The sequence below is a fragment of the Hyperolius riggenbachi genome, chromosome 2 (assembly GCF_040937935.1).
Source record: "Hyperolius riggenbachi isolate aHypRig1 chromosome 2, aHypRig1.pri, whole genome shotgun sequence".
Taxonomy (NCBI): domain Eukaryota; kingdom Metazoa; phylum Chordata; class Amphibia; order Anura; family Hyperoliidae; genus Hyperolius; species Hyperolius riggenbachi.
In genome coordinates this window covers 144,367,332-144,386,988 of record NC_090647.1, presented here as the reverse complement: position 1 = coordinate 144,386,988, position 19,657 = coordinate 144,367,332, and the positions used below count along the sequence as shown (strand labels likewise).

Sequence of the window (19,657 nt, the reverse complement as noted above, 5' to 3'; positions counted from 1 at the left end):
TTACCAGCATAAAAAGATGTAACATGGAGGAGTGGCATCTGAGGGGTGACGTTTAAGGTGCCAGGTCTACCTATAGGTTCAAGTGATGGACAGTAAATCAGGCCCTGTTTTTAACTACAGGGACAACAAGTTTTGCATATTCAGCAGTGATGCATCATGGGAGACATCTGCTCACTCCAACCTGAATTATCGTAAATACCTTCTGTTTTAAGAAGGCAAACTTTTGTTTTGCTTAACATTTTAGTAAGGAGGCTTTTTGGTCCTTTGTAGCCTCTTACACACTCCTAGGAGTTCTGGTTCACCATGAGTTTGCTGGGTAGTGTGGAACACCGTTTTTAACTAGGAGAGAGTTGACTGTTTCTTTAGATACTTGTGGTAAATGGGATCACATGTTATTCAATTATTCGGCAAGCTCCAGTAAGCTGAGCTGTTGGGAGTCCCAGACTTTCGCCTCAAATGGGACAAACCTTCCTCAAAGTTCTACCTCTTAATAGCACCTCAAGGAGGCCTGTGTTTATTATATATAAGAGGTTACGGAGTAATGCTTTGTGTGTATTTGTAATGCGATGAAGTGCTGGTGCATACATACCTCCTTGACTAAGCTCTGGTGTGATATACTCGCTGTCTGTGTCTGGTGTGCCAGCAAGAAGGCTTTCTCTTTGGGAGCGATAGGCACTGTCCTGACGAGAGCGAGAACTGCGACTTAAGCTTCCACCACCATATGACATGTACTCTGCTGTGTCCATGTCGGATGAGGTACAGCAACCCTCTGATGACTCTGACACAGTGCGCCCCAGAGAGTCCTCTCTTCTCCGTGTACCACGTCTGGGAACTGGGTCAGCACGTTGCATTGAACCCTGAAAATTCACAAAAAGTACCAATATTCACTAATCATTAGCACTTCAGATCAGAGAGTGTTACCTATAGTGATTAGTACATTGAGATCCAATATCAATCTTAGCACAGGCTTAAGATAATAGTTGGATATACTGTCTTCAGTTTGCATGGTGATCCACATACAGACATGCATGTGAGTCAATTTACTACGGAGAGGGGAATTGGAGGTCTAATGTCTGAACAAGACAAAGCAAGGTAGTGTAATTCTAAAGAGAAAAGCTACTGGGCAGCTTTGATTCAGTCCATCATGAACTCATGTACATAGGTAAGCTACCAATGAGCTTAGAGATTCTTACCAGATGGTTTGTATCCTCTTTTTTGTAGTTCAGAAATCAGAGTGGAATTACAGAAATGTTTTAATTGTACGATCTCAATATACTGTACTTGTATTTGTGTTGTTGTTTAACGTTAGGGCTTGAACAGACTTTCAACTTATGTCACCCAAAATGACCACAAAGTGTTTACAAGTGTTTTCCAATGCCCGCAGGCTACTCATTAGCGATTGGGCTTGCTTTAAAACCATGCTTGAATGCCATTATTTATTGGTGAAACAAGTGCCAACAGCTCCCTCCCTCTTGACCTCCCCTCTCCATAGATCAGATAACCGAGGAGCAAGTTTGTACATGAAAAAGTTGCACGAACACAAAGCCAAAACAAAGCAAAATTATTTGTTTTGGACAACTATTATAGAATGGTATACTGAGCTTTACTAGGAATGGGAAAAAATCTGTCAGAAGTGATTTGGTTTCCTAATATCTGACTTCATACTGAGGTCTACAGTTAATTTGATACAGCTCCATAGTCTCACTTGAGAGATGTGCAGACAGATGCCTTGATCGTTAAAGTGAACCTGAAGTGAGGAAACTTACATCGGGTTTGATACTCACCTAGGTAGAGGGAAGATCCTGGATACCATAGAGCCTTCCAAGTCCTACTCTGTCACTGGTTGGGTTGATTAGCTCTTCACTACTCCTTGGGCAGACAGATACTCAGTGATGAGACTAGTTCCAAAGGACGCTCAAGGAGTACCAAAGTCCTAGCAGGTCGAATTACTTTAACCAGGAACGGTGAAGGAAGCCTGAAGACTGGGAAGGCAGATGCTCTATGGTATCCAGGGAGTACCTACTACTTAAAGCGGATCCGAGATGAAAAACTATAAGAAGTAACTTGTCTATATATCTTATCTAAAGTTTACATAGTTTACACAGCAAATCTAGCTGCAAACAGCTTTAATAGAAAATTATTATTTCTTCATGTGATACAATGACAGCAGCCATGTTGTTTGTAAACATTACACAGAGGCAGGCTTATCTGTATCTTGAGCACTCAGCCTGTGAAAAAAACCTAATCCCCCCTCCTCCCCTCTGCCTCTGAAATCAATGGCTAGTAACACCTCCTCCTCCTCCTGCCCAGACTGAGCTCCCATGAGCCCTTGCTACTGCCAAGGCTCTCTGAAAACCTGTGGGCTTGGTTTATTTAGTTTATAGGGAATTAGAGTATTAAAACAAAAGCAAAAAAGTATTTGGCTTGAGGAATGCCCTATAAACAATAGGAAAGGAACACAATTATGCAATGTGTAAAAGTTCACCTCGGATCCACTTTAACAGATAAAAATGAAAGGGCTTACTTAAAAAAAAAAACACACACACTAGAAGACTGAGCCCTGCCCTTTTGGGTTTATATTCTAAGCGGATAAGAGACAGAACAATAGGTAATGGGAAGCTGAGTTCAAGGTGGCAGTGTGGCAGTCAATGGCTGATTAAAGTGTCTTAGTTTAGATTATATGCTTGCTGGAAGAGACGAATTTGCAGGTTGCACTTAAAGAGGGTAAGTGTGGGTAAGTACCAATTATGGAAGGAAGTTCTAGAAAAGGCAAGAAATTTGAGAGTACTCTTTTATTTGAGAATGAGAAGAAGTGACTAGAGAGTAAAAATATCAGCAGAGCAAGGGTTGAGTGTAGTGATTCGTGGAAGGAGGTTAGTTAGTATTAAAGAACTGGGAGCTGAGGGTGAAGTTGTGCTGCAGAGTTCATGATAGAATGAATCAGAGCCAGTTGGCTAGCAGAGTGGTGAAAGAGACAAGAGCGCTCCTTTGGTGTATTACTTTTCTTTACTTTAAAATTTCACGCATACAAATTACACTTACAGTGTGTTAAAAACAAGAGCGCATCACAGGCCTGCCAGCCGTCCTCTCCTACCCTGTGTTTGGCCAAAACGACAGGTGCGGTGTCTCCCGACGCGGAGCTGGATTCGGTGGGCGGGGCTTGTTCACGCTGGAGCCGTCTGACGTCACGACGCGTTTCGGCGCTAACCACGCCTTCGTCAGGTGACGTGACGGCGTATACGGCTCTATCTTATGCTGCCCAGTGTGGGAAGGACAGGGGGAGTGACTGCTCCAGCTGCCAGCTGTTTTGATTGTCTTTGGTAATCCAACACGATCACCATTTACTCATCAATCTCTCAACTCAGCGTGTTCACAAGGACGCCGCCATATTGCTCACTGCGTGAGGACGTCACGTGACACGCACAGACGAATCCAGCTCCTCGTCGGGAGACACCGCACCTGTCGTTTTGGCCAAACACAGGGTAGGAGAGGACGGCTGGCAGGCCTGTGATGCGCTCTTGTTTTTAACACACTGTAAGTGTAATTTGTATGCGTGAAATTTTAAAGTAAAGAAAAGTAATACACCAAAGGAGCGCTCTTGTCTCTTTCACCACTTTACTCAGGTCACTGGCACCACCCAGCAACCAGGAGCAGCACCTTGGAAACCATCACAGCCCATACTGAGTGAGAGGGTAGCGCAGGAGATTCTCTTCCTTCTGTACCAGTTGGCTAGCAGGCTGCCCACAGACCAGGGAGTTGCAATAGCCAAGTCAGGAAACAATGAGGGCATGCAGAAGTAGTTTGATTGTCTCCTGAGTAAGGAAACAATTAAGTGAAGGAGATGTTTTTAGGGGTGGTGAAAGGAGATGGTAAGTGTGCTAATGTAGGTTTTGAATGAAAAAAAAAATCAGATGAAGTATTACATCTAAGCAATGAGCCTGAGGGAGAGGGATTATTGGATTGTTATCAACATATCCATATTGAGTTTCAGAAAGGAAGACAGGAATAAGGAAAGAGCAATAAGACAGTTGGGGACATGGTTCCTTTGTGTAGCTAGATGTTAGAGAACAGAGAGATTTGGGTGTCATGAGCATACAGGTAATAATGGAAACCTAATGAACTGATAAGCTGACTGAGACCAGACATATAGGTAGAGAAAAAAAGGGGTTTTGAGAATCAAGCCATGAGAGCTTTAACAGAGTGAAGGTGCGGGGAAGAGGTGGTACCAGAATATGAAACTCTGAAGATCCTATCTGTGAGACAGGAGGAATGCCAAGAGAGAGCGAGACCCTGAATGCCCAGAGAGGAGAAGATCTGGAGAAGCAAAGGGTGGTCCACTGTGTTGACAGCTAAAGAGAGATCAAGAGGAGTGAGTATAGAACAGAAACCTTTGGATTCAGCCGTCGATAAGTCTTTGGTCACTTTGACAAGGGCTGTTGCCATGGAGTGGGACAGAGGCTGAAGCCAGATTGGAGGTGATCAAACAGAATCAGCAGTGAAGTGATGCACCAAATCTGAGTGAACATGTCACTTGACTAGTTTGGAAGAAAAGGAAAGAGTGATGGGATGGTAGTTGGGGAGGCCAGTAGGGTTAGGGACAAGGTTTCTTTCATATGGGTTGCTTGAACGTGGATGGGAAAATACATTTGTTAAGGGAAAGGGTGACGAGAGAGGCAAGAGCAAGTGGGATAGATGAAAAAAGGTGAGGATTGTGATGAGAGGGTATGGGATCAAGCAGCGGCTCAGTGAACCTGTTAGGTAATGTCTGATAACTACTCAATTCCTGTCATTCAAAATATGAGACATGCAGCGCCTGAACTATTTCATCATCTGTCAAAGTGAGCCTTTGTAGGTTGGCAGCAACGTAACGCAACATCTATATGGGTGTGGGTTTAAATAAACCAGAGATGAATCAAACAAGGTTTTATACTGATCTGGGGATTTCCTCCAGCCTCTTGTGGTGCACGTCCTCTCTCAGTGTGCGTCCACTACCATCTGCTCTCCCACAGTCCTTTTTCTGTGCCTGGGAGCATTTTGCATCTGCACAATTAGTTAAGGCTTGTAACTGCACAAGCACAAAATGCTCCCAGCTACGGGAGTGTGACCATGAAGGAGCGCGGGTACACTTCAGTTGGCAATGCACATACTGGTTGCACTGCAACATATGGGCTGGGGGAAGCCTAGCCAACCACAATATGGTAGCTTGGTGCTATAGTAACATTCCACAGGTTCACTTCACTTTGGATAGGTTAGTAGCTATACTAGAAGTAGTACAAAGGGGGAGCTAAAATGGAGTTAATGGGTTACCTTTTTAGTAATGCTGTTACTGGTCATGGGAAGATACCCAGCAAGAGAGCTCTGCACACTGTGACTCTGAAATATAAAAGTATTGAGTAAATCAGATTGCAGTTTTTTTGACAATCACATATATTTGGCAGTTTTTAAATTAATTTGGCTCCCCTACTTGACCAGCTTCTGCTTCTGATATCATAGAAGGTGACAATAAAAACAAAAAACAGATCTTGCAGATTTGGTTAGGCAAGTGAGGAAAGCCAATTGCAAAACATATTGCCACTTTTCTTTTTAGATGATGTAGAATAAAATACCCTGTGCTAAGCAGAAGCCTTTCATTTCTGATTGAAATAAAAATGAATTGTGCTTTTATTGGACTTTGGCCCATATGCAATTAACTTTTTGTCATGAGTTATCTCCTGGGTGATATTTTTTTAATTTGTCAATAAAGTACATTTTAAGCCATCAGAAAGCAAGACAATGCTCAAAATAAATAGTCCTTTTTCATTTACTTTTTGGTACGTTTTTAGTTGAAAAGTGCTGGAAAGGTATTTTAATGTGAAGATAAAAAATGATCTCCTAGGAGAAAACTCAGGTGAAAAAGTGAATTGCATATGGCCCTTTGTGTCTTATAAAAATGGAGGGACATGGCGAGTAGGTGGTTGGCACTCGTGATTTTGAAGTTCTAGGAACCTAAGTGAGGATCTTCACAAGAAATGACTTGTCTCCACTGGAACTTTTAGTGTTTACAAAACAAAAGCAGGTGAAGATATGGGCAGCTCTAGGAGGATTTATTGGCGTTGGGGCACCTCCATCTACCCATCTACTGAAAATGAATACAGCTGACAGAAAGGGTTGGGGACAAGGGTTATTTCCCTTTAAGGTCTTACCCTTGAATAGTCTATTCTCTGCCGCGATGCATAGACAGAGCTGGGAGTTTTAGGCTGTGGGCCGATGTCATCATCCTCTTCGGTGTCTAAATCAGTATCAATCTCCTCTACATCCTTCTCAGAAAGTACTGGCGGCTCTGCAAACACAGGAGACTGTGGAGCGTGGCTGTTTCTCTGTGGAGAGAATAAAAAACAAATATGAGATCTCAGTTTAGGTTTACATGTTCTCATAAAAATTATACAGTATTCAGTAGAAGGAGTTGGGTGACACTTTCCCTACTGACAGTTGGCATTGAAACCTTCAGGCATGTGAACTCAAAGCTAAGAAGAGCAATAGAATGCCTTTCCACTACTTCATAAACAGCTGCAGTCACTATCAAACAACATCTGCATCCAGTGGCGTAGCTAAGGAGCTGTGGGCCCCGATGCAAGTTTTACAATGGGGCCCCCCATTCACTCTATACATAGCAATTGAAACGGCGCACTAAAAGCTGCCAATGGCAACTACAATGTCAGAGGTGCAAGAAGGGGATGGGGAATAGTTTGTTAATGATTACCACTATTCAAAGTATATATATAAATGATTATTATGAGCACAGGACCAATATAGAGCTAATACTGTAGTTGAGGGAGGGCCATTCGGGGCCCCTCTGGCCCAAGGGCCCTGATGCGGTCGCTACCGCTGCACCCCCTATTGCTACGCCCCTGTCTGCATCGGTCCGTCAAAGTTAATCTCATAGGGGTGCCAACATATACGCCACTATATACACGGTATGCATGCATAGTATGCTTGCTTGTGGCTTTATGCATGTGACTACACAGAACAAGGCACTGAGGAAATGTATTAGCTTACATATGCCTACTAAAATGACAGGAGTACTTTAAGGCAACCTCTCTCACCTTTATGACCAGGTAGCGAGGAGGATCTCGGGCCATGCGGGTGAACTCATTACCCAGTTCTTTGAAAGTTGGACGGACATTTTCATCAATCATCCAGCCTAAATTGGTATGAAAGTAAATGTCAGAGAATATATATATAGATACATACATATACACACACACACACACACACATATATATATATATATATATATATATATATATATATATATATATATATATATATATATATATATGGCACTACATGACATGACGATATCTATGATAGTCATCAAAACTTACATTTCACCATGACCATATAGACATCAATGGTACAGATAGGAGGCTGGGGAAGTCTCTCTCCTTTTTCCAACAGGTCTGGAACTTCAGACATCTGAATACCTGGATATGGTTCATCCCCAAATGTCATCATTTCCCATAGCGTAACTCCTAAATGAAAACAGCAGGTGTAAAGATTGAATCCCACCTCGGTATGGACTGGCATTTGTCACAAGGGCTGGTCTCAGTACATTTACGGGCTAGTGTAAGTTCAAGTGTGCTACTACCTGAGTAGAGTTAAGTTTTCTACAGCCTACATACATTTTATGTTTGGGGTTCAAAGCAATATTGTTTAGGCTTTGGTCAACCTACAATTATTATTCTTATACAGTATCATTTGGTCACATACACCAATCAACCACGGCATTAAAATCAGTGACAGGTGAAGAGGATAACATTGATTATCTTGTTACAAGGGAACCTGCCAATGCATGAGATGTATTGAGCTGCAAGTGAAAAGTCAGTTCTTTCAAGCAATCTATTGGAAGCAGGAAAAAGTTTAAAGGGAGCCCGAGGTGAGAATAATATGGAGACATATTTATTTCCGGTACTTATCCGTTAGCCGGGCGCATCCTCTAGGTGGCGACAAAACTCCACCAGAGTTACATCTTTCCCTACTATCCATGTCGGCATGGAGGGGGAATAGTAATTAGCGCCACCTGCCGGATGCGCCCGGCTAACGGATAAGTACCTTATTTCCTTTTAAGCAATACCAGTTGCTTGGCTGCCCTGCTGGTCCTCTGCCTCTAACGGATCAGTGAATAATGGTGCACAGCGCCTATGCATTAAAATTGCGCCGCATTAAAATGATACACTTATCGCTATTTATCGTTAGTACTGCATAATGGCGCACTGGGAAAAAATAAGAAAAACGGCGCACAGTAACGTTATTTATCAATAGCTAACCTACATAAGCTAAACTGTAGACGTTATTCAACTGCAAAACGGTGAATGGATTTAATGTAACACTGTCAAGGTTAGGGTTAGGCACCACCAGGGGAGATTTAGGGTTAGGCACCACCAGGGAGGTCTTAGGGTTAGGCACCACCAGGGGAGTGGTTAGGTTTAGGCACCACCAGGGGGTGGTTAGGGTTAGGCACCACCAGGGGGATGGTTAGGGTTAGGCACCACCAGGGGAGTCTTAGGGTTAGGCACCACCAGGGAAGTGGTTAGGGTTAGGCACCACCAGGGGGGTCTAGGGGTTAGGGATAGGTACAGAGAGGGTTCTGTGTGTTAACACTAATTTTCAATAAAATAAACAGAGCTAAATAACGATAAGGCTTTAATGTTAAATAGCGATAAGCGACAAACGGATTAGCGGCAACACTGTGCGCCATTATTCACAGGCGCCATTTTCAGATTGATCCGCCTCTAATACTTTCAACCATAGACCCTGAACAAGCAGGTCAGAGGTTTCTGACAATGTTATCAGAACTGACAAGATTAGCTGCATGCTTGTTTCTGGTGTAATTCAGTTCACTACTGCAGCCAAATAGATCAGCAGGACTGCCAGGCAACTGGTATTGTTTAAAAGGATATAAATATGGCAGCCTTCATATCACTCTCACATCGGGTTCACTTTAAGGATTAGAGTTACCTTTACTAAGGCCAAATGGTGGGTCAGAGCATCTACAAAGCAGCAGAACATGTGGGATGTTCCCTGCATGCAGTAGTGTGCATCTACCAAAAGTGGTCCAAGGAAAGATGACCAGTGAACCAGCAATAAGGTCACGGTCCCCCAAAGCTTAGTCAGGCCAATCAGGAGCAAAGAATAATCTGATCCAATCCCATGAATCAGATACTAGAGCACAAATTGCTAAAAAAATACTCCTCAAAACTGGAAAAACAGGAAAGATGTCAGTCTGATCAAACATCTGTGGACTGTGCCAGAAAAATAACTCCAGTCCATCGAGGCCCACCTCGCAACTTATAGTACTTAAAAGATCATTTTTGTCATGGTGCCAGTCATCACGGGACACCTTCAGAGGTCTCATGGAGGTCAAAACTATTTTGGTGGCACAAGGGGAGCCTATACATACAATATTACAGTGGTGGTTTGAATTTTGTGACTGATCAGTATGTATAAAAGGGTAGGCTGTTAATGTGTATATACCTAAAGTATATATTGCTCCTAGTCCGGCCCTCATCCCACCATTACATATTACAGGAAAATGGGAAAGACTTACCATAACTCCACACGTCACTTTGATGAGTGTATTTGCCAAAGTGTATACTTTCCAAAGCCATCCATTTAATGGGTGTCTGTTGGAGTAAATGAAAGAATAGTGTGAGAATGATGCAAAATAAGTAACAAGGGGGCTGATTCACAAAATGTATATGATGAATTATAATTCTCTAACGTTTTATTAATACCTTATTGTGAAATGACTTTCCAGCACTTTCCTGGCAATAAATCACTCAAAAAAACATTGCACCTTATTAACTCTGATATTACTTTTCTCAGCTTACTATTAGTAGTTTTTGCTTATTATTTTTACTGTTTGCTTATTATGTGCTTAAAAGGATTTTATATAGATCCGTGCATATTCAGAGAAGGTGAAATAATCCATGTGGTTTTGTGACTCAACCTGCATATTTATTTTATTATTATTATTATTTATTGTATTTATAAAGCGCCAACATATTACGCAGCGCTGCACAATAGATAAATGGGTTAACATACAGGTAGAACATACGGAAACTCACAACAAAACAAGATCATGCAAATGATTTGATAACAATACAGTGTCATAGGTCAAAATAGAGACTGTTCGAGTCTACAAGAGGGGTGGTTGTGAGTAAGATTGCATAATCAAGCTGGATACGTTAGGGAGGAGGGCCCTGCCGGAGGCTTACAATCTAAAGGGTGGGGTGGAGACAACAGGTGCGTCTTTTGAGAGGGGGTCTAACAGAACATATTATGGTGCTGGTGTAGGGGGGTATGCGAGCGTGAAGAGGTGAGTCTTGAGAGCTTGTTTGAAGGTATTAAAGGTGGGGGCGAGTCTGACGGCTGGTGGGAGAGAGTTCCAGAGAGTAGGGGCAGCCCTGGTGAAGTCCTGCAATCGTGCGTGTGACTGAGTTATGCGTGGTGCGACTAGGCGCAGGTCATTGGAGGATCGGAGGGGGCGGGCTGGTATGTGCCTGTGGACCAGATCAGAGAGGTAGGTTGGGCAGGTCTTGTGCACTGATTTGTAGGCAAAGCACAGGATTTTGAAATTGATCCTAAAGCTGATGGGGAGCCAGTGTAGTGCTTTACAGAGCGGAGTTGTAGAGGCGCTGCGGTGAGAAGAATGTATCAGTCTGGCTGCCGCATTCATTACCAATTTAAGAAGCAGTAAAGTGTTCCAGGAATGTGCGGTACATTGCGCTATCTTTCAGCATAGTAGAAGCAGTAAAGTGTTACCAATTTAAGTGGGTCAGTACGGTTAGAGGGGAGGCCAGATAAAAGAGAATTGCAGTAGTCTAGGCGGGAGATGACAAGGGCTTGGATAAGGAGTTTAGTGGTGTCAGGGGACAGGTAGGAGCAGATCTTGGAGATGTTGCAGAGGTGGAAGTTGCAGGATCTGGCAATACCTTGGATGTGGGCGGTAAAGGAAAGTTCAGAGTCCAGAGTAACGCCTAGACAGCGGGCTTGGGAGGTAGGGCGGATGGTAGTATTTTCAATAGTGACGTGCAGATCTGGGAGGGGTGCAGCTGTGCGGGGTGGGAATATTAGAAGCTCAGTCTTGTCCAAATTAAGCTTCAGGTACCTGGCAGCCATCCAGGAGGAAATGGATGTGAGGCAGGCAGAGACTTTGTCCATGGTAGAGGAGGAGAGGTCTGGGGTGTGGAGATATATCTGGGTGTCGTCGGCATACAGGTGGTAATTGAAACCCATGGAGGAGATGATTTTGCCAATTGAGGCAGTATAGAGTGAGAACAGTAGGGGTCCTAGGACGGAACCTTGAGGAACACCAACTGAAAGGGGTGCAGGAGTGGATGAGGAGCCATTGAAAAATGTTGTAAAGGAGCGGTTGGAGAGGTAGGAGGAGATCCAGGCTAAGGCTAGGTCCTGACTGCCCATTAGCTGCAGGGAGTGGAGGAGGAGGGAGTGGTCGACAGTGTCAAATGCCGAGGAGAGGTCCAGGAAGAGCAGGATGGAGTATTTACCTTCGGCTTTGGCAAGGGCAAGGTCGTTTACCACTTTGGTGAGGGCGGTTTCTGTAGAATGGGCTGTGCGAAAACCAGATTGCAGGGGATCGAGAAGGGAGTTGGAGTTAAGGAAGTTGGTCAGGCATTGGTGGGCCAGGCGTTCAAGAATTTTTGAGGCAAAAGGGAAGAGAGAGATTGGGCGGTAGTTGGATGGCAGAGCAGGGTCAAGTGAAGATTTTTTTAGCAGGGGAAGCACAGTGGCCTGTTTGAATACGGAGGGGAAGATGCCGGTAGAGAAGGAGAGGTTGAACAGATGGGTGAGGACAGGGGCCAGATCAGAAAAATGTGGGCGCAGAGAATCAGATGGGACCGGATCTAGGGGGCAGGAAGTGGCAGGTGAAGTTGCCAGTAGCTGGTTGACTTCTTCCACCGTGACAGGATTGAGGGAGGTAAGGGAGGAGAAAGAGGCAGGAGTCGGATGTGGTGGGGAGGCGGGGGTGATAGAGTGGAGGAGAGAAATATCCCTCCGGATGGTTGTAATTTTGTTGATAAAGTAGTTAGATAGGTCAGTGGCTGAGAGGGTGGAGGTTGGGGGGGAGGTGTGGGGTTAAGTAGGGCATTGAAGGTGGCAAAAAGACGATGTGAGTTGGAGGCTTGGGTAGCGATCAAGTGAGTGAAGTATATCTGTTTACTATCAGCGAGGGCAGTATGGTACGTCTGCAACTTGGTCTTGTATCCCAGGAAATCATTGTTGTTGCGGGATTTCCTCCATTTGCGTTCTGCAGCTCGTGTCTCATTTTGTAGTTTTTTTGTGAGGGCAGTGTGCCAAGGTTGGGGGTTGGGGTGACTGTTGGTACGAAAGGTCAGGGGAGCCGCATGGTCTAAGGCTGCGGAGAGGTTACTGTTGTATTGAGCTGCCGCTTCGTTGGGGCAGGTTAGGCTGGGGAGGGAGGAGGAGAGAGAGTGGAGGGGTGAGGCTAGTACATTGGGGTCAAGGTTGCGCAGATCTCTCTGCCAACGTCCAGTTTGGGGAGGGGGACAGGGGGTGCTGGATGGAGTGAGGGTGAAGGTGATGAGGTGGTGGTCGGAGATGGGGAATGGTGTAATGTCCAGGTTGGTAAGTGCGATGGCTTTGGAGAAAATTAGGTCCAAGGTATTACCAGCACTGTGGGTTGTGGCATTAGTATGCTGAGTGAGGCCAAGGGAGTTGGTGAGCGAGAGAAGCTGAGTGGCAGCAGAGGTGGTAGGCTTATCAATTGGAATGTTAAAGTCTCCGAGGATGATTGTTGGGAGGTCGGAGGACAGGATGTGTGGGAGCCAGGAGGCAAGGTTTTCTAGGAAGTGCGATATTGTACTGGAGGGGGGGCGGTATAGGACTGCAATAATGGATGGGAGGGGATGGTAGAGGCGGATAACATGGGCCTCAAAGGAGGTAAAGTAAAGAGAAGGGGGAGGGGTAAGGACACGGAAGGTGCAGGATGGGGAGAGGCGCAGGCCCACCCCTCCCCCAGGCCTGTTATCTGGTCTTGGGGTATGGCTGAGGTGTAGACCCCCGTAGGATAGGGCTGCAGCTGCAGGCAGGTCAGAGGGGGTGAGCCAGGTTTCAGTAAGGGCAAGAAAGGTGAGGGTTTTTGAGATAAAGAGGTCATGGATAGTTGTAAGCTTGTTGCGGATAGATCCGGCATTCCAGAGAGCGCCAGATAGAGGGAGAGATTGTCTGAGTATGGGGCGGATGGGAATGAGATTGGGGCGAGAATGTTCGTGGGTATGGGGAGGGTGGGAGGTGCGGCGGGGAGAGGGGCTTGGTGGGTAAATTTGGTTGTGGTGGGTGAGGTGGGAAGTATGAGAAGGGGAACGGGGGGGCTGGGAGACCGGAGTGGGCCTGGGGTTAGGATGTGTGGTGAGCAGTGGACAAGGGACCAGGGGGAGGAGCAGATGGAGCCAGAACATGAGGCACCAATAGGGCGGGTGATCAAGGGAAAGAGGAGGTGGTATGAGGGGGGTACGCATAATGATGTGTTGGGGATACATACTGTTGCACTGGGAGTGGTGGTGAAAATAGGTAGGGAAAATGGTGTAGCAGAGGTTGGAGGATACTTGGTGGTGGGCTTACCTAGGGCAATGGAGCAACGTTTAGTCGTTTATCAGTGCAGTTTGTTTTTATGTGGTGGGGTGGCTTGTAGGCTGTGCAGTTCAGAATTAAGGGCAGAGATGATCTAGTTAGACAGCAATAGTGTGCAGCAATAGAAGTAAGTTACAACAAAGTTAATGTTACCTTGATGTGGTGCTTATTTCTGTTGAATTACTGTTGAATTCTGGTAAATTCGTTTTTGCCCTTTGAAAGCGAACCGACTTGTCGAACCGACAAGGTGCTTCTCCTCATATACACATAGCTATAGCAATGTGTAATCAGGAAGGAAGGCCTAGTCAGCTGGCAGACAATATGCTAATTAAGTAATAGGGGTGGTCTTATTTCCTGCAACTTCAAACAGATCCGTATGTGATACAGGCTATGATGGAAATTGCAGACAGCCACCAGAAAACAAAGTGTGAACAAACAGCCAGAATTCAATAGCAATTACAATACTGTCTGTAATGTAACTCAGGTGCTAACACTATTGCAGATCACTATTAAGATCAAGAAAGCAAAGGTGAAAAGATACAAAAGATAGCAGAGATTAGACATACAGCAGATGCAGGATGAAATTAAGCGTTTGCTTGCAGATATTTCAAAAGCAGTTCAGATTCAGAGATTAGACATACAGCAGATGCAGGATGAAATTAAGCGTTTGCTTGCTGTTAGGCTGTTTTTATAATTATCGCATGAATCAAACATCGATCGAGAGGGCCTTCATTTTTAATAGATTGCTGTTACATACTTTGTGTCTGACAGGCAGTGTGAAATGTAGCAGCAACTTTTTTACCAACCAAATAATTAATGAGGAAATGTTTGCGAATGAACTTGAAGGTATACAAGAAACTTAGACTTTAGAGATTTGCTTGCAGCAACGGTCCAAACAGGACACAATATCCTCTGCTGCTTGTGCCATGGAAGACATGTATAAGAATATTATATAAAATATAAGGGTAAAGTCTTATGCCATGATGAGCAGAGAATTATGCAATACATTACATGTAATGCATTTGCTCTACTCATCGTGCATAAGACTTTACACACTTCATTCTGCTTAACGTAGTTTAGTGAAGCTACCCCATAGTGCAGTGCCCATTTACCTTGATTTCATGATAGCAAAATTTCTTGTCATCTGGGTACAACAGATCTGCAACACCAAAATCTGACACTTGCACATGATTAGTTGTTTTCATGAAGATGTTGCGAGCTGAGAGATTTCTATGAACCATACGATGTTCCTCAAGGTAATACATGCCCTATAAAATGAGAGAAAGTAGTCATGACAAGAGACATGTACTCATAGGGTTATATTCACAACAGAGTGGCAAACTGTATGGGCGCAGACAGCACACGGATTGCGTGAAACAAAATATATACGCATTCACTCCCACTTGTGTTTGTTAATCTCATGCATTAGCCCTCCTAAGGCCCCGTTCATACTACGCGCGTTTCAACAACACGTACAATATGCGTTTTGTGAGGTCCATAAAAAAATGAATGATTTTCTATGGTCCTCGTTCACATTAGCGCGTGCCTTAGGCCTCATTCACATTGTCTCATCACAGAAACGTATCAAAAACGTGCAGAGAAAAATGCATGCGTTTGTACGTGTTTTTCACATGCGTTTGAGTGATTGACTTGGCTTGCAGTGGCATGTGTTTCCAAGCGCTACGCACAGTCATGCATGCAACAATGCATGTCAAAAACGTGTACGGATGAAATGCGTTAATGTGAACGAGGTCCATAGAAAATTGTTTTTTTTTTATGGACCTCACAAAGTGCATATTGCATGCGTTGTTGAAAACTGGACAACATGTGTAGTGTAAATGGGGCCTTACAGTTAAGGTAAGGTAAGGCAAGGTAAAGTAAGCTTTCTCAATCAACACCATAGGGTCATATCCTATTCAATTTTCTCCTGGATTGTCTCCAAGTAGATATTTTTAAACCTAATCAAGGAAATACTTTTATAGCTCCCACTAAGCAAGAAATTATGCAAAATAAGTTTTAATATAACCGTTTCACCTACTTTTTATTACTTTTTAAATTGCTAAGTACTGAAAAAAATATTTTTAGATAAGGTGAAAAATGATCTCCTTGGAGAAAACTCAGGAGCAACGTTAATAGGATGTGGCCTATAGTGTGCAATCTGCATGGACGTAAGAGAACCCATGGACTTTCATGTTCTCCTTCGCACATGTGCTGTGTGTTGCTGCGGGTCAGGGTGCATTTTTACAGATGATGTATGTTTTCTCTTCAATTGTATAGTACTGCGGTCACAAATACATGTTTTAATGCATACAAATATGCAGTGTGGGTCAATATGCAGTGTGGGTCAATATGCGGTGTGGGTCAGAAAACGCGTGTGTGTAAACACTTTTACTCACCCATTATATCTGTGAACGAGACCTAATCTGCCAGTAACCTGCGTTATGAGCTTTAATGATCTGTTGTGACCCAAAACAGGGTGCAAATATGGCAAATATTTTTACGGGAAGTTATTGGTTATAAATTCAGGCAAGGTAAGGAAGATCACTTATATTGTCCATTGCTCAAAAGGAGAACTTTTTAAAGAAGTCTATTTTTTATGGGCTATCTTCAATCACTGATTCATGTTCATGTCAAGGGTTATAAAAAACAGTTGAGAATTTGGCATTGTCATGTTCCTACATGTATCAGCTTCAGGCCTGGATTTACCTCATAGGAGCCTATAGGCACAGATGTCCTGGCATCTTAGACTTTGCCCTCCATGAACCTACAAACCCCCACCAAACTGCACCGCAGGTGTGCTGGCTGGCCCAGTCGGTCACTTCTCCCTTACTTCCCTTGCCGGTCATTGGTAGCTACAGGTGCCCCTAAGTATTAGGTAGCCAGACGTACACTCAGTATTAAGTAGCTAGAGGTGCCCCCCAGTATTAGGAAGCTGGAGAGAATTCAGTATTGCAATGTGTGCCCCTGACTGAAGGGAGATCTTATCAGTGGAATGCTGAGAGCAGGGTGAGTAACCTCTCATTTACATCAGCGTTACATAATATGTTGGCACTTTATAAATACATTAAATAATAATAATAATTTACACTCTGCTCTGGACTCTGCATAGGGAGGAGGGAGGGAGGTGCTCGGGTGGAGGGGAGTGAGCCACCTTTCTATCATCAGACACCTGTAGACATGTGCCTTATGGTAAATCAGCCCTGATCTGCTTCAGACTTATCAAACCTTTAGCAAATCCTGTGCTAGGCTGTGAATTGTCCACACCTGGTCCTGTCAGTCTCAGTGCCACTCTTTTTTCAACAGGCCTATACATTCATATTAACAGAGCATACATGTCATTCGGAGATCTTACCTTTGCAATTTGCACACACCAGTTGAGGAGCATTTGGGGGTCTATAGTGCCACTGTTCCTATGCTGGCGCACAAACTGCAGTAAGGAGCCCATTGGGAAATACTGAGTGACAAGCTGCAGCTGGGTTCCTGGACAGATACCCAATAATCGCACGATACAAGGATGATCCAGGCTGCCCATCGCAAGCATGTGCTGTAGAGTTAGAAGCAAAGTGTTATACAATAAGTCATATATATAAGCTGATGACAATCTGTCATAATATCAATATGCACAGTGGCCTGTGAGCTGAGGCAAGTCCAGATCCTCTATCACTATGTTTCCATTCATTGTAATTTTATCATAATATGAAATCCATTTCCGTATAATCCAAGAATATGTCACATCATACTTATGCTTCTGTGTTTACAATGTAGCAAATTATAGATGACACACTGGCTATCTGTCATTTACACACAAACACTACCACAAAAACTTTCAGTAATGTATTTACTTACATCAGTAACAGCATGGCATGTCTGGCAGTCGTTTTGGTCTTTTATAACTTTGATGCTGACCGGGATCTTAACAGAGTCTCCCTCTGGGACCCAAAGACCCTACAGGATAAAAGACAACAAATGATGACAAATAGATATGTACTTCCATGTATTTGACAGTTGACAGCAAAAAGTATAACTGTAAATGTTCAATGTGATAGAAAATTTCTTGGGAAGTCAGTTATTAAAGCGATTACTTTTTTACTACTTTAGAACTTTAGGGTTTCTAATGTGGGGTGGCAAAATATACTACAGAGAGATCACCTGTGTGTAAAGCTAGTTTATGAAAGGCAAAGTCAGTTGGCACCCCATTTGTCCACGCCCCTTTTTTACATGTACGCTATGAAGGGAGTTGTACTCCTTAATCATGACTATTGAAAAGCTGTTTCCCAGGTCTCTGTCACATGCATAATTGCTAACATATACCATATAACAAATGGAAAATGGGGAATCATTTTCAATCATACGGTCAGACAAAATAATGTTTGTTCCAGTTTCAACTGAGGGGTTTGCATATGCGGTTAAAGAACATCCTAAGTAAAAATAAATTGATGAGAAAAACAAGTGTATCTATCTTCCTCCTCCTAAAAATAACCTTTTTAGCTATCCCACAGTTTTATTTTATATCTAAATCTAGTTTTTAAGTTTTTACTGTTTCATTGTCTCTGCTCAATGACACCTTCATTGAAGTATGCTAGAGCTAAAACATTTATTAATTATTGACCCTTTTTATCTCTTTCCTGCTACAGGAAGCCATTTACCGACAGGAAAGTATTTTATGGCTGTAATTACAGTACTTATCAGTGAGGGTTATGCTATAGTCTGACCCAGTCTGACCCGGATAGAAACTGTCACTTGCATTACTGATGTTTAACTATTTCAGGCATAGAAAAAAAAAAGAGAACACAGCCTAGTTATGTGTGTGCTTGGCACTATTCATACACATGTCTATCTCATCATGTCCTATGTCACCTCGGTTGTCCTTCTGCCGCCCGGACGTGAAGCTCATGTCCGGGCGGCTGCTCTGCTGCGGTGCCGCACTTCGGCGAGCTCCCGCGCGCAATCGCGGGCGCACCCCGTGGTGTCCCCCAGTAGCCTTGGGATCAGTGAACGTGAACATGGTTCCCAATCACCAATCCGTGTCCTCAGCAGAAAAACCGAAGCGCTCTTACAAGAGGCTTCAGTCTTTATGCATGTAAAAATTTCCACATCCCCCTTGTGCTTCCGCTTAGTGAGAAGCACAAGGAGGGAAAAAAAAACTCAAGGTGGCCATCTTGTGGCCAAATAGTAAAACTACACCTACATATTTTTTACATTACATTTTACACATATAATAACATTAAAAACTAACTGTTTATTTCCCACACCAAAATATTACCCAAATAAAATTTTTAATGGAAAAAAAATTACAATAAAAAAAAAATAGACATAAATAGTTACCTAAGGGTCTAAACTTTTTAAATATGCATTTGAAGGGGGTATACTACAAACATTTTTTAAATTATAAGCTTCTAAATAGTGATGGACGCAAAACGGAAAAAATGCACCTTTATTTCCAAATAAAATATTGGCGCCATACATTGTGATAGGGACAAAATTTAAATGGTGTCATAACCAAGACAAACGGGCAAATAAAATACATAGGTTTTAATTATGGTAGCATGGATTTTTTTAAAGCTATAATGGCCGAAAACTGAGAAATAATGAATTTTTTCAATTTTTTTCTTATTAATCCTGTTAAAATGCATTTATAAAAAAATATTTCTTAGCAAAATGTACCACCCAAAGAAAGCCTAATTAGTGGCGGAAAAACAAGATATAGATCAATAAATTGTGGTAAGTAGTGTTAAAGTTATTAGCGAATGAATGGGAGGTGAAAATTGCTCTGATGCATAAGGTGAAAAATTCCCGCGGACTGCAATGGTTAAATAACTTTAGGGCCCCCAGTGGACTTTGCTGAATACTTATTGGTGTTCACAGCTAAAAAGGCAGAAGGATACTGAATGTCTCAGTGTGCAAACTGAGTTCTCACAGTGTTGTGCCTTGTGGACAAAGCCTGATGTCTGTAATTACCAAAACAGGGACTTTGCCTCGCTTGTGGATTATAATCATGTAAACA

General features: G+C 43.3%; 1 protein-coding gene across 1 annotated transcript in view; it reads right to left on the bottom strand.

The window, feature by feature from the left end:
- The window catches only part of ERBB3 (erb-b2 receptor tyrosine kinase 3), a 160,289-nt gene that overhangs the window by 8,403 nt on the left and 132,229 nt on the right, over window positions 1–19,657 (bottom strand). Inside the window, exons 19-27 of the mRNA XM_068267621.1 lie at window positions 17,500–17,598; window positions 17,006–17,197; window positions 14,766–14,921; window positions 9,587–9,662; window positions 7,365–7,511; window positions 7,083–7,180; window positions 6,183–6,356; window positions 5,308–5,373; window positions 590–857 (exon numbers count right to left, since the gene is read on the bottom strand). Of these exons, the coding sequence (XP_068123722.1) occupies window positions 590–857; window positions 5,308–5,373; window positions 6,183–6,356; window positions 7,083–7,180; window positions 7,365–7,511; window positions 9,587–9,662; window positions 14,766–14,921; window positions 17,006–17,197; window positions 17,500–17,598 (1,276 nt within the window). The remainder of the gene's footprint in view (window positions 1–589; window positions 858–5,307; window positions 5,374–6,182; window positions 6,357–7,082; window positions 7,181–7,364; window positions 7,512–9,586; window positions 9,663–14,765; window positions 14,922–17,005; window positions 17,198–17,499; window positions 17,599–19,657) is intronic.